We start from the raw sequence: 14,848 nt of genomic DNA, 5'->3' as shown, positions 1-14,848 counted from the left end.
CTGATTGGAAAGGATATGAGCAAAACTGGAAAATCTATGGAAGTTGTAAACTTTGTCACTAAGTGCTTTTGGCAGAGTGTGCACCAGATAGATTCTGGAGGCATGTGTTGGCTTCCAGCACTTGCCTTCTTTTTACATTACCATGATACTGTGTTGAGTAGCAGAAATACAGTCCTGAGTGTTCCCAGGATGAGTAATCCCAAAGGGCAAGAGCTGGACTCAAATTCTAAGAGAACTAAACATTTTGGAGTGTGTGTGCAAATCACTTAAAGGTCATTTTTGGAATTCAGACCTAGTGGAACTAACCTTCTAGACATAAATATTTTTCTTTGTTCAGGTACAATGTCTTTCAGAATCACAAACAGCTCAGTTACTGGCTGCTTTCAGTTTACCTTACTTTGTCCTTCTTTTTGACAGAAACATTAAGCAACGTTAACTGAGATTCCTTTCAAGTGAACTGAGATTGTGTGTATAGTGCCCCATGAGGCACAAGAGTTGAATGATTTTCCTGTAGTGAATACCTGTGAATAGACTGATAGATCTGGCTTCCAATGTGGAAGCGAATACATGAAGAAGGCTTGCTGATCAAACATACCTGTCACAAGTACTGTAAGAAGGATTTAATGTAAATTGAGAACCCTTTGGAAATAGTATTTTATAAAAACAGAACACTGTAGCATGAAGTGCTTTATATACTAATGCTATTTAAATGTAGCTGCAAGCCTGCCTGAGAGCTAGGAAAGCTCACTCTCTTCTTTTTAATTTAAATGGGTTTTTATGGTACAAGCTTTGGAAAGTACTCAGAAATATCTGACTTCTTGGCAGAGAAGTGATGAGTGGATGTGAAACACCCATGAATAGGTGGGGATGTTCAGTGATTGGGGCACCTACATTAAAAAAAAATAACCATTTTAGTTCATCTTCGGGAAGTATTAGTACTTATAATGAATGATAATTTCATCCCTTGAATGTTTTAGAGACAGGATAATAAAATTACAACAGTAAAGAGGGAGGAAATAAAATGTAAAAGGTAAGAGCTAATTCATTCTTCGTGCTAGCTCAGTCCTTGGCCTTTCCTGAACAGACACTGCCAATAGTAACAAATTATGTATAATCATTTTGTGATGTGGACTGTTCACTTGGGACTAAGCTCAAATGACCAAACTTGCAGCCTTGTCTCTTAAACTGTGGATCTGAAGATCAAAGGCCAGAGCTTTATCCACTGAGTCTTCACCTTTATAAGAATAAAACTGCCAGGTGTCCAGAGACAGAGTGGGTGTCAAACAGTGTCATCTTAGACCAATTGTTTTTCAAGTTCTTATAGGACAGCACATTAGGTTAGAAGCATATTAATCAGTTATGTCTTCTGAATATTCATTAGCCTGCTCCAGGAAGGATTTTGTGGCTTTTTTTTTTCTTCCTCACTCAGAACATTTACACCTGATGTAAGTGCACTAACTTCAATAGAATTAACTCCAGATTTCCAGTAGTGTAAGAAGGGGACACACACAGTCAGTGTAATGTTTATGAATTGCCATCTCTGTTGACAGGAAAATGTAATAAAAAAATACTGTAGCATTGAATATAATTTGAATTTAAAATATTTTACTCTGTGAACTGACAAACATGAAATGACAACTGATATAATCAATAAGAGTGATACAATTTTGAGTCCTACAATAACAGAAAATCCAAATGAAACTGGTCTGAAAAACAAAAGCTGAAAAGTAACCTTGTGGCATGTTTTTGCTACCTTTATACACAAATGCCCTAATTCAGACTCCACAGAAGTTTGCTAAATGGCTCCCATTACCTTAAAGTGGAATTGCTTATGGAATATGGGTGTTACATAGAGAGAGTAAGAACGGAAAACTAGGTTCTCATTGCTGAAATTAGAACTTTTCACTGTTAACTCACTTGAAGCTAACATTTTCTTCCTCCTCAGAGAACATTATTCTTAATGTGTTTTGGGGTTTTTTTTTTAATTGTTTTCTATAGTGCTAAACTATAAAAGAGTTACTGTATCACATGTTTATGTCTCCCTGGAAAAGGTTATCTCAGTCAAGACTAGTCCCTTTAAAAATACTTCCGTATTTTATAACACCAGCTATTATATCCCTACAAGTAATCCTTTCTAATGCATTAGTTCAATGGGAATAAATATGGGCAAATACCAGCCACATGTCTACACACATTAGCCTTGACTCAACAGAGAGATGGTGACACACTCGAGCAGGCACTGAAAACTGAAGGAACAACTGCAATCTAAAAAGATAACTCATGTCTTGTTACTGGCAGTTACTAAAAGAAATGTCATAGATTTTGTGACTTTTACAACAAAAAGGGCCTATTATTAGACATGGGCTTTGTTCTTCTCTTGCAGCTCTAAATTACCTAGGAGCTTATGAGCAGTATCTTTTAACAAACTGCCAAAGGATATCAGGAGAAATTGTCACTCTACTAAAGAGGGCTCAAAAATGACAGAATTTACTGTTGCTTGGAGTGGAAGAGGCAATCCGCAGAACCTCACCAAACTGTGGAGAAAGATTAAGGCACTTTGCAGTTGCATATTCTCTTGTGACAGAATACCAGAGACAGTATATGCTGTGAAATGAGCGTGCTGCAAAACAATACTGCAAGGAGAATAAGTGAACTTGGTCTTCCAAGGAAGCACAATTTGAGAGCTAGTGTTGTGGGCCTAGACCTCGTATCACATTCTTTCTGTTTAGGTTATTCCTTCTCTGACTATTAAGAGAGGCAGGAATTGGAAGAATACAGAGTCAAAAAGTGAACAACTTAATAATCCAAAAATGGAAAGCTCTAAAACAAAAAACTACAAGTCCTTCAACTACCAGCTGCTGGGAACTAGGAGAGTATTCTTGACATGTCATTATACTGCCCCGTTGCCCCATTTTACTCCTCTTCCCTGGGCACATGCTGTTGGCCACTGTCAAAGATAGGATGCTGGGCCGGAGGAGCCTTCAGACTGACTCAGTCACATCTTCTAATTGATCAGGGCCCAACAGAAAGAAGATTCTGTACAAAAATCAAGAGTAAGCATACACACACAACTGCATGATTAATTTTTCTCAAAGTCTCTATAGTTAAAGCATTCAGATAGAACGGAAGATCCCACAGAACAGAGGACCAGTATTAGCTCATCTAATCTCAGCATGATTTATCGAGGAGCAGGAAGTCCAGGTTTGGAAATGAGGCTGTGACTGAGTCCATCAGCCAGAGGAATGATAAGCTTCAGTGATACATGTAAAATATCGTATTCTCAATAATGTCAAAATACATTTTGTAATTGTGTGACAAAGCTCTCAAGCTTTCATAGACATTATATCACAAAGAACTTTGGCTTTCTGGACTAGTTGTACATTCATTTTCTCTGACAAAAGGTAAATGTGGTTTATCTTCTTAGAAACAGAAGAAAGTTGGAGAAAAGAGAATTCAAATTCTCTTTTACCTCACCCAGTACTTTTTGGTATATGGGAAAAACTACAGAGTAAAGGGAAAGGATCTGTTGCTCTGCTGATTCTCCAATCCTTTTCTCAGTGACAGGAGAAACTGTAATAGTAAAAGGCTTTTTCAGCTGTGGCACTCTGAAGACTGTTTCCATAGGAATCTTTTCCGGATCTCAATGACTTTACAAGACACACACCACTCTTCTCCTTCTACCACTGCCCTTGCTCTGGCCTCTTTCAGTTACTGCTGCCTTCTGCTCCCCACCACACTGTAGACTTGCAGGTCCTCCACCTGGGTAGCAACAGTAGTGCTAGCAGCAGCTGACACTCTTGCTCCCATTCACAGACTCCCGTCAGCACTGCTTCTTGCTCTGTCAGCAGATACTTAAACAATACAGGTCTGTATTCTAGCTTGATACTGGATCCTTGGATTTAGTCTATTATATACCTAATTCTAATCATCATTGTAAGACAAAGACCAACTGCAACATTCCTTGGAAGGTTGGAAATACCAATGACAGGAATCATGCAACAGGATGTTTCAACAAATGTGGGCTTTTCATACCCACTTCTACAAAATGCCATTAATGTATTCAGTGATTCTGCCTTTCATTGACTTTAAAGGCCATTTGTCAGCACTTTCCAAAGGATGGCCCTTTCTACAAATGTCAGCTTTGCGAATATGACGGAGCAGAAGTAAGAACCTATTCGATTATAGTTAATTTTGCTAATACAGAAGGGAAACTAAGGGATATAGAAGGATAATCTACATAGGTAAGCATGTTTATAATAGAAAACTACATTTAATAAGTAGTTCATTTATTAATGACAACTAAAAAAAGGGGCTCATTACCATTGTAGTGGAAATAGCATACTGTGATTATGGACTAATAAGAAAAACTTAATCGTTATAAGTTTCATGTCTCAATAAGAAATTACAATGCAGTTCAAGATAAAACACATAAAAACAATGAAAAAAATACAACTGCACTGTTATTTCTATTGTGCTACCAACAAGAAATGACAAGAAATGTTCTTAACAAAGGCAAAAGTTTGTTAAATACGTACTGCATTTTTTATCATGTTCATCAGGAAGTCAGAATTTATCAGACAGTTAAGGTAAAAACAGGCAAGGAAAACATTGTTATAGATATATAAATTTTAAAATCTGAAATGTAGAAAGTCTTATTTTTAAAATGGAATTTAGTTTGGAAGCCCCACAGTTGCCATCTCACAGATTTATTTCTTGCTGTATTTTACACTGGAATCTCTTGCAACAAGCAACCAGTAGGTGGAGCAGACAACACAACTTCTCACGTGATAAGAAGGGCATGGACTTGACTGTTGGGGGGGTCATAATTATGGGAATCATGTAGGAGACATTTCCTTCAAACAAAAGAAGCTCATGTGTGTAAGATGTTACTTGAGAAGTTATAGATACTACTGGTTTATATAGCAGGTTGATTAAAAGCTCAATATTTCATAACCATGAAGTTTTAGAGCTCATGCTTTATTTCTCCAGACATTATTTGGCAACTAATTTAATTTGAACCAAATAAAAATTTACTTTGTTTTTTCAAGTCCACTCTTATGCCTACAAATAGGGTTATATTTGTGTTGCATGGTACTATAGAAAAAAATATGTAGCTGTTTTTTAGTAAAGCAAAAAAATGTGTTTTGAAGTTGGCAGGATGCATAACATTGTACTTTCACAGAAAGACAGTCAATAATTATATTATTAATATATATTATTAATAACAGCAAATTAACATTACTACTTTCAATAATTATTGATTATGCAAATATCCTAACTTGTTTAACTTCCTTTTCTTTGAACTTCTTTGCTAAAATACTAACATTCTTTTATTCAAATGAACTGCTTAGTTCTTATGTGGATTAAAATGTTTGTGTAAATACAATCTATTTTTACAAGTAGCAATGGGAAATGTCATATTTGGGTAAGTTTGTATGGCAAAATACACTCAGCCAACTGTTTGCAAAAAAATATAGGAAAATTGTAAGGTATAGTATAATACCATACATTTTTTATCATCCAATGATTTCCCTGAATGTCAGTTTCATAGCAATGGTACTCAATACACACACGTCCCCCTGCAGAAAGGTAGGGAACTGCAGACAAAACAACTTAAATCTAGGTATGGCTATATAATATTTTGTAGGCAGATCAAACTCCTTGCTCATGACTGTAAAGCATGCACACGCTTACTCTGCCCATATTTTGAGCTGACCAGGAGCTGTGTAACTGCATTAATTCTTGAGCTAATATACCGTGGCTCTCAACAGGGCTAATTAGTTTGGGTTCAGCCCCATGTTATAGCTCCAGATTGGCTTGGAAAGTAATCAAAGCAAGCTCACATCTGTCTATATAAGACTATGTGTATATACCTGGTACCAGCAACAACAAATAATGCATACTAATTCAGAGTTTGGTAACCATTTCTTCCTCTTTTTTTTTTTTCTTTATAAAGTTAACAGTTTATAGAATAAATAAATGCTTGAATAGCAAGTTAATTAATGAAAAAGACCAAACATTTTGACTTCATCATAGGTCATACTAGACATACTAGACACCCCTGTACATTCCTGATACTAGCATTTTTAAGTTTTACTTTTTGAAATGTAAAACAATGCTACCAATTAACAATAGGCACAACCTTACATATATAATCTGTGGAATAAGAAGATCAAATTCTGCAATCAATAAAGGATTCATAGACTTTAAGGCCATAAAAGATCACTATATCATCTGCTACATTGTGCAATGTTACAATGTTTGATCATCTCCCTCTTTAACCTGTAACACACTTCTGAGATGGGTTTCTGAGCTTGAGCTTGTAGGGAGTGGAGAATGGAACCTGACATGCTTTGCTTTACTGAAATTGAGGAGCAACAACTCCTTAATTCCCTTCTGTCAATAAGGAGACAATTCTGTCTCACCCTTTTTGCCTGTAGTAAAACAAAAAGATTCAGAACTATAGCATATATTTGAAACAATTATTGCAAATACAGATCCTGCAACGCTGTCCACATAACCTGCCTGAACATCTCCAGCCTTGACGCATGAGGTTGCTCACTCTATCACTGCACCTTGATATGCATGGCAGGAAGGGGAGGAGATTGTAGCAAAATTTAACAGATGACCTCTACAACTTATTGGCCTTTAGTTAATACATGACTCATTACAATAAGTCCAGCTCATCAACTTCCTGTTTTCATTTGCTATGTGCCCTGCTTACAATTATATTTTTTCCTTAACTCACTCAAAACTGTTGACTTTGGATGCCTGTTTCTACTGAGACATGAATGGACCTTGCTCAGTAATCCAGTTAACTATGCTTTGAAGACAGCAAGAAGCAGCTGTAGTCAGATCAGAAGACCAGGCATATAGAGAGTAAAATGTGAGACACAGAGCATCAAACCAGAAAACTCTGCACTGAAATAATTTGCCCTGTATCTTAGCAAGATATCAAATTCTATAACTATGTGCAATTGTGGAATACAGACTTTGATTGCAATAAGTAATTTACTTCATATATATCTTTGCCAGTTTTCAGGTTGTCTGTAGGTGTTGCATTGATTTACACTCATTCATGTTTTGAAATACTACCTGCAAAAGAAGATGGTTCTTGAAGCACAGTTCTGTAATAAAGGAAAAATTCTGTGGGCTCTGAGTCCCAGTATTCACAAACCGTCTCAGAAAGCAAAACCAAGCATATTTTTGTTCTGCAAAACACTGGTAGCTGTGGAATTATGTAAAATTAGAAACCCAAATTCATCAGAACATAATAGTTACTGCTGCTGTCTACCAGCAGTCCCCCAGGTGGGCGGCTGAAATAAGGCACCACTTGCCATTCCTTAACCATGTGTTACAGCTTGCTAAGCCAGTATCATCAGAATTAAACTAAGTTTACTGAAATCTTTTTAGCCCACAGGTCACTCAATGTCTCTAACCAGACAATTTTTGTACTCCAGGTAATGTTTATGCATTTGTTTACATAAATTGTTCTGTTCAAAACAAGAATTCCCAATTTTCTACAGGTTAAAACAATATAAAAACACTGTGCAGATTATTCTTAATATGTTAGATCTACATCTGGACAAATCAATTATTGTGAACTAATTTCAGTTATTAACTAGCTCGCCTGTCTAAAAGCCACTCAGAACACTTCTAATGTTATTTTTACTAATATTTTACTATGCTATTTTTTTGCAAATAAAATTACTTAAATTTGATGTACAAATGGAGTTTTCATAGCTACAGTTAATTCAACTATATTTGTATTTATTGGATAGATCACAAATGGTTCCCAAACAGAGCAAAAGATTAAATACTCTGTCACTAAGTGTCATGGTTATTTTTCCTGTGTTCTTTAGAATTAACCGTTCTTACACACAGGTTACAATTAACAGCCTATGAAAAGCAAGCACTTAGTTCATACTAACATACCCTGATTGCACATTAATTCCTTATTCATATGAAGAACAACCAGTCACGAAACATTTATGGACATAAAACCTTTTTTTTTTTTTACAAAAGGGGACTAAAAAGGCAAACCCACAAGCTTTACCAACCATATCAATTTTGTATAAGATATATCTACTGCCATATTCACCTGTCTGTAAAGCAGCTTACATAAGGAAGCTTGGAAAAAATACCACTTTTATCAATACAAAACAAATTAATCAGTAAATATTTAAAATTTATGAGGCATTTCTCTGTGAAAACAATCATGCTAAATAAGCTGATTCAGGCAGTTCTAGGAAAAGCTTTAGCTGAAAACCTGCATTTACAATCTATCCTAAAAACAAGCAGAACACAGCATCAATCCAAGCATTAGCTCAATTAAAAAAAGGAAAAAAATGAAATCCCTTCTCAGCTTAATAACTTGTTAGCTCTTGACAAGTGCAACAACACAACAATAAGCCAGTCAAAATGAGTTTTTAAAGCGAGGTTATGCCCTTCGTGTTGTGTTATCACAGTGGCAGATCAAACTGCTGACTTGGACTCTTTCTGCCAGCAGTGCTGATGCCGCCTCTATGAAGCTGCTGTCACAGAATAGTCATGGTACCTGCTCTTGCCTATAGAAAAGCACTAAATTGAACTCGAAGTAGTGTCTTTGTGATATCTTTTCAACAAGTCATGTCCCATTCAGCCTGCTAGTTTATCTCTGTCAGGCTGGGGGCCCAAGTGGTTTGCATGAGCTGTCAGGGACAGGTATACCAACCTGCTCAGTGCTAAGGAGGTAATGCATCTTTCGGGCTTGGTATTTCTTTTCCTTTTCTTTCTTTTCTAGGTCCTTCCTTTTCTCTTCATTTTCCTTCATCTCAGTGTACTCTTGGAGTTCATTCCTGTAATAAAATAAGTCTGCTAATTATATCACAACAATAAAAGATGTACTAATGTTTTGTTTTACTTTAACCCTTTTATAGCTTCACAGCATTCTGCTGTTATGTATTAGCAGTATACTGACACCACTGGAATGCAAAATTACCATTCATTCAGTTCCACAGCAGCAGGATTCTACATGGATATAACTGTGAAGAAATAGGATTAAAATGATAAAAACTATGAACAGTATATTAGTTCATATTACTTACTCTTTTGAAGAATATGTCAACCTATGTATTTTTAGAGCTTGATAAAATAGCATTCATAGATGTCCTTTTTTGTCTTTAAGAGACTTTTTAGTTTGAATTTCCCTAAGCAGAAGTTATTATAATTTAGTGATTTTTCTGCAAGTGATTTCAAAATAAAAGTTGCTCACTTATGTTTCAGCTAGTGCCTTGCAACACCTCCTCACTCCTAGATCCTTGAGCCTTTTGTAAGGTTGAGAATGTAGGCATAAAGAAGAACTGGATGTAAACCTTTTATGTGTGCAATGTCCTTAAGAGGAATTTCCATACCATTAGACTTCTTGCACAGGTCACTTTCTACTCTGGTCTGATAACAATGGTACAGGCCACCACAAGAAACAAGAGCGTAACTGCTTCATGAGCCACTGCATGACAGAGGTTTGCAAACGCATAGCATCATCTAAATGGGTGGGTCTGTATATCCAATAGGTCATAGAAAATTCTTTCATCGTAAATGAAATAAGGAACTGTATCTAAAACCAGCTCTCAAAGAGTGGGGAAAACTCATTATTTTAACTGAATGTTTAGAGGAAAATTTCAACAGAAAATAGGCATAGATTTCCTCCTCAATGGCTTTTTTTCATAGAGCCAGGCTTGCCATAAATTATGCAAACAGTGGAGTGAATTAATGTTCTATAAGAAACAAAATTGCGTGCTATTGTGCACAGTGCACGTGTATGGAATTTTTTTGACCCAGTTAAAAAAGGTTAGTTTGATTAACATTTGTTATTTTTGTTATTAAGAAATGGCTAGTTCAAATTAACCTGGTGCCAAAGACACCAAGCATATTCAGTCAAGGATTTAGATTGTTTAAAAGTTAACTGTGTAAATTCTAGTCTTTATTTTTTTAAGCATGTGTATATATGATAAAATAAAAAGCAAAGAATAATATACTATTCACATATCTGGATAATTCAAATATTCCTGCAAAACATATTATTTAGAGAGGTCCACATTAATAGTCTCAGTTGTTTCAATGAGTACCAAATAAGACATTTTAGGACAAGGGTCAAATCCTGTCAAAATATGCACATGAATAAGTTTGCTGATATGAATAATCCCATGGGGAAGTCATATTGCTCCTGAAAGTGTTTTTAAGATTGTGACTTAAACCTATTCTTAATATTTTAATTATCATAATGTTAAATTAGTTCATCAAAATGTGTGAAAGAGCAGTAATTGCTTCATAAATATGAACACTATGAAATCACATTCTTAAATACAAGTTGCAATGTAGAATTTTTATTTGTTTCATGCTATCTTTCAAGTTTTTATCAACTAAAATAAGTAAATTATTAAGTAATTAAACATGTTTTATTTCAAATGTAGAAGAAAAAATAGAAAGAAAAGGAAATAAAGATCAGAAAAGATGTATAGGTCTGTTTCAATCTCTGGAAATATTTTTTGTTGCAGTTTACTGTTAAAGGCTGCTAATACAATATTTCATACAAGGTTACTTATGAAACACACTGACGTTTAAAAATCACCATGCTATGCTTTTGCAGCAGTGTAATTTTTTTCCAACGTAAGATTAAATTGCAAAATAAATGAATTACTTAGAGTGGCATGGCCCCCATTTTGCCACCCTTCTCTTGAAAATTGCTTATTAATATGAAAAAAGAAGTTGGAAAATAGCCTGTTTTACTTTATGCATAGCGTTTTGGGGCCTCAAAGCCCGCAGAGCCGGACTAGCTGCACAATTTAGATTGTGTTGGCAAGGGGGGACGATGACCTTTCTGACCTGCATCTCAAGGCTATTATTAATCGCTAAGTAACCTGGTAAAGCCAAACAAATTTGTTTCCATTGAAAGGATCTCTATCTGTGTCTGAGAATTTGTGCTGTACCAAACAAACCTCATTAACTGTGTCCATTTTTGACAAAGAACTAGGAGTTGGAGAGATTGGCGACCTTTCTTTGTCCTTAAAGTACAGATTTCAGAGTCACTGCATGTAGGTACATAAGCATTTTTACTTGGAAACTCTTTGTTCTGTATCAATCAATCATAAACAAATTAATAAATGGACAACGCATGTAGTATCAACCGTGTTCTTTTATGCCACTTCACCTTCAATACCAGAGTGTATGATCCATGCTTTACATATTTTATACTATTTCTTGCTCCTTTTTGATTACAGAGTCCTCTATTCAGCTTTAGGACAGCTATCTATAACTGATGAAATGTCTATCAACATAGTACTGCAGTTTATTCATGTTCTTATATACTCATGTACTTCTTCACAACAGTGGATGTGGAAGCTTTGTTATTTATAACACAACTGGTGATGAAAACCCCCAAATAATGATGAAAATATAAATTTTGTATTACAGATGTAATGATAAAGGGATGCAAAATGTTTTCCATTGTCATTAATCTGAATTTAGCAGATTACCTTGAATGAATGATTAATAATCATTATTTGCTGAAATTAAATGAAGTCCAAAATACTTGTTGAAGTTCAATGTAATTCATGATCTTTTTAGACAGTACTATCATCCAAATCATCACGATCCTTCCTGATTATCACACATCCTCTTTAATGCTGTACCATAATCCATTTAAAAGTTTAGGGGGTTTTAAGCAGTTACAAATAATTTTCAACACATTTTTGCAGCCTACACATTTTGTCTGTTGTGCTAAAATATTTCTATCCTGTATTATACTGTTCTATACAGTTGTACAGAACATGCAGACAATTCTGTCTTGGGGTAAATAGCTCCCAAGATGATTCTCTCCTAAGAGGCAGTACAAATAAGGGGTATGTAGTAGTCCAAACATTGCTTGACTGGAAAACATAGATGTTATAGCATAAATATAGATTTATTCTAAAGCTATTTGAACCTGAAACTTTCACATCTTTTACCATAATTTCAAGAATTTGAATAGGAGCAACAAAGCAGAGAATCTAAAAGCAGTTGGATATGAATATACTACTATTTCACACATTAGCAGATTAATACTAACACGTTATGCCCTGTGTGGGGGCTTTCACTGTTACCATACAGAAGAATGTGTATAGCCATAAGTGATACTAAGACATAAACTTAGACTTCCAAATAGAGTTAGACTTCCAGATAGTTTACATGTAAATGTGTTTATTGAGAAGTTTCATGCTCGTGACCTTCTACATGTATGCCTTCCCAGAGAAAATAAATCCAAATTCCATTAAAGTCAATTGAAAACTCATTGAAATTAAATGATCTTTGGATTAAACCCTTACACTTATTGCCAGCCTTCTTTTTGTTCATACATATCTTAGATTCATTGAGCAATAGTTAGCAATCTTTTCTTGGGACTACATGATATTATGAATACTAGCTATGTATGATGCATGATACCCTGTGGACTCTTGACCACATTTGCTTCAGGATGAACCTTTCATGGTTCAGTGTGAAGTAGGAGAATTGAATATGCGCATACTGTTTGGTCTAAGTTTTTAAAGTTTCACCAAAGTTTGGGGGAGAAAAAGAGTTCTGTAAATGCAAACCATGTTTTAGGTTAATTAATAATCTTATTCTATTTGTATAAATGATCTGTCTGTTGCATGTCTCATAGTTGGAATAGTACTGCTTATTAAACTGTTATAACTGAAAAAGCAGATAATTGTTTTAGCATATGAATTTTCATTATCTTAAATCTTATCTCAGTATATTAACAGCACCTACTGCATCTTCTTACAAACTTGGCTTCCCGTATAAGCTTAGTCCAATCAGAGTTCCTCCCACACAGATTTTTATGCAATATCATTGTAGAGGAAATATGTGTAAGTTTTGACCAATATAGTGTCTTATCATGATCTGAAAATTATTCAACAAATCACAAGAGTATCAATGTTTATTAGCGCAAGTTTAGGAAGCGTTCTTTTGTTAAAAAAGTGAATAAACTGGGTAACACAAAGTGTGTTTTCCCTGTCATAGGGAATGTTTCGTGTAATTGAAAATAGGCATAGGATTATCAACATATGTGCTCAAAGCCCACAAATAAAAATGATCTTCTGTAACAAATATGTGAAGTAGCTATTGACTTGTTAATGGTAAAATTATTGGCTTTATATAGTTTGAAAATAAAACATTTTCATATGACAAGGTAAGCTATTGATATTCTGATACTTCATTATGCAGTTGACAGTGGTGGTGGCTCCAGCTACAAGATGCAAATTCCATTGACAATGTTCCGTCTGTCTGTATAAAGGTTAAAAATACACATAATACTGTTCCTGGCACTTTTGGAAAGGTTTTCAAGTGAGGATTTCAGCAATATAAAGATTTTAAAAACTCTGCATAGAACTGCATCATTTTACAAATTCAGACATTTATTCACAAATTCACATTTAATGAGCTTTATCAAACTATCGCATTCTGTTAGCATTTTCACTGGCATTCTGTGGTCATTTGACCAGAAAACCATAAAATTATAATATTAACTAAAGTAACAGGCATCTGAGAAAATCAATAATAAGTATAGTTGCCTAGAGTACCCAGAAAGAGTATAAAGTTATTGTGATTTTAAACAGTTCAGACCCCAAACCATAAAATTCCTACAGCATAGGCAGTAGGCAACCTTAGCATAAAAGAAGATAATCTAAATTGATTTTACCTTCTTGACTATATATCATCCTCCCTGCTCAAATACAGAATATGGAAGTGAAAATGAAATTAGTGGGACAATACTTTTGGTACACCACTGCATGCCACTTGATTTCACATTACACTGGTGTAGATGAGAATGGAATGTGACCTGCCATGATAATATCATTTGACTTAATCTATTATATTCGGGAAAAAATGAAATATACATATAGACTAGCTTGAGAGAGCTGTGTACTTTAAAGGCAAAGTTTTAACAGAACACACATACTACATACTTATGTTAGAGCTATGTACCATCAGCTTGATCATCCTCAACCTTTTTCTGATTTTTTGAATTAACATGTTCAGATTTACTGAGCATAATAGAGCAGCTCTGTAACCCACTTACTCCTCTCTACCATGATGTATACTCCTGTGTGTATCCTGACAGAATCCCTTGACCAAAATGTTTAATCTCAAGTTGCAGTGAAACAGGTGCTCCAAGAGGCAGTCAGTTATTAGTGGTACAAAGTATCTTACTGCCTAGGAGACCTACCACAAATGGGTGTCCAAAATTCTTACTAATTTTACATGTGAATGTTTAAATCAATCCATTTGATAACTTAATCATGACACTCTCTTCAAAATCTGGAGAAATGGTACTGCTCTGTCACTGCAGTGCAGTGAACAGAAACTAACATGACTCCTTAGAATGAAAAAAAATAAAATAAAGCTAATGTGTAGGCATGCAAAAACACCCTATATTTTCTTTGCAGAGTGAAATTCATTACACCTTAAAATCCCGTTGTAATTTGTGCATAGTAGAACATATTCTGCCCACCTTTCCTTAATCACATAGTGTACACTGCCAATGGAATTAAGTGACATACCAGTTCAACTGTCAAAGTCCACAATGTGATCAATATACTACGTAGGAAATGTGATGAACATAATGGTGAAGGGCATACAGTGAATGAATACCTTGTGCAGATCAGGAGATCAGGACACAGCATGTATCAGACGATAGGGAAGAACAGACTGATGTATCCTTCTTATCCTTCTTGCCCTTCCAATTTCCACTGCTGCAGTTACTCAAAAGAGTCCAACAGCTTTTCAAAAAACTGATTGCAGAGCCAGTTTGTATCTAAAAAGGGAGTAT

The 14,848-nt window shown here is 35.1% G+C and overlaps 1 protein-coding gene across 1 annotated transcript in view; it reads right to left on the bottom strand.

Moving 5' to 3' along the window:
• The window catches only part of SPATA17 (spermatogenesis associated 17), a 94,639-nt gene that overhangs the window by 45,395 nt on the left and 34,396 nt on the right, over positions 1–14,848 (bottom strand). Inside the window, exon 6 of the mRNA XM_010562156.1 lies at positions 8,714–8,837. Within this exon, the coding sequence (XP_010560458.1) occupies positions 8,714–8,837 (124 nt within the window). The remainder of the gene's footprint in view (positions 1–8,713; positions 8,838–14,848) is intronic.

The sequence above is a fragment of the Haliaeetus leucocephalus genome, unplaced genomic scaffold, assembly GCF_000737465.1.
Source record: "Haliaeetus leucocephalus isolate CR32 unplaced genomic scaffold, Haliaeetus_leucocephalus-4.0 Scaffold156, whole genome shotgun sequence".
Lineage (NCBI taxonomy): Eukaryota > Metazoa > Chordata > Aves > Accipitriformes > Accipitridae > Haliaeetus > Haliaeetus leucocephalus.
The sequence above is the reverse complement of the archived record's forward strand: the minus strand, read 5'-3'. Positions and strand labels throughout refer to the sequence as shown.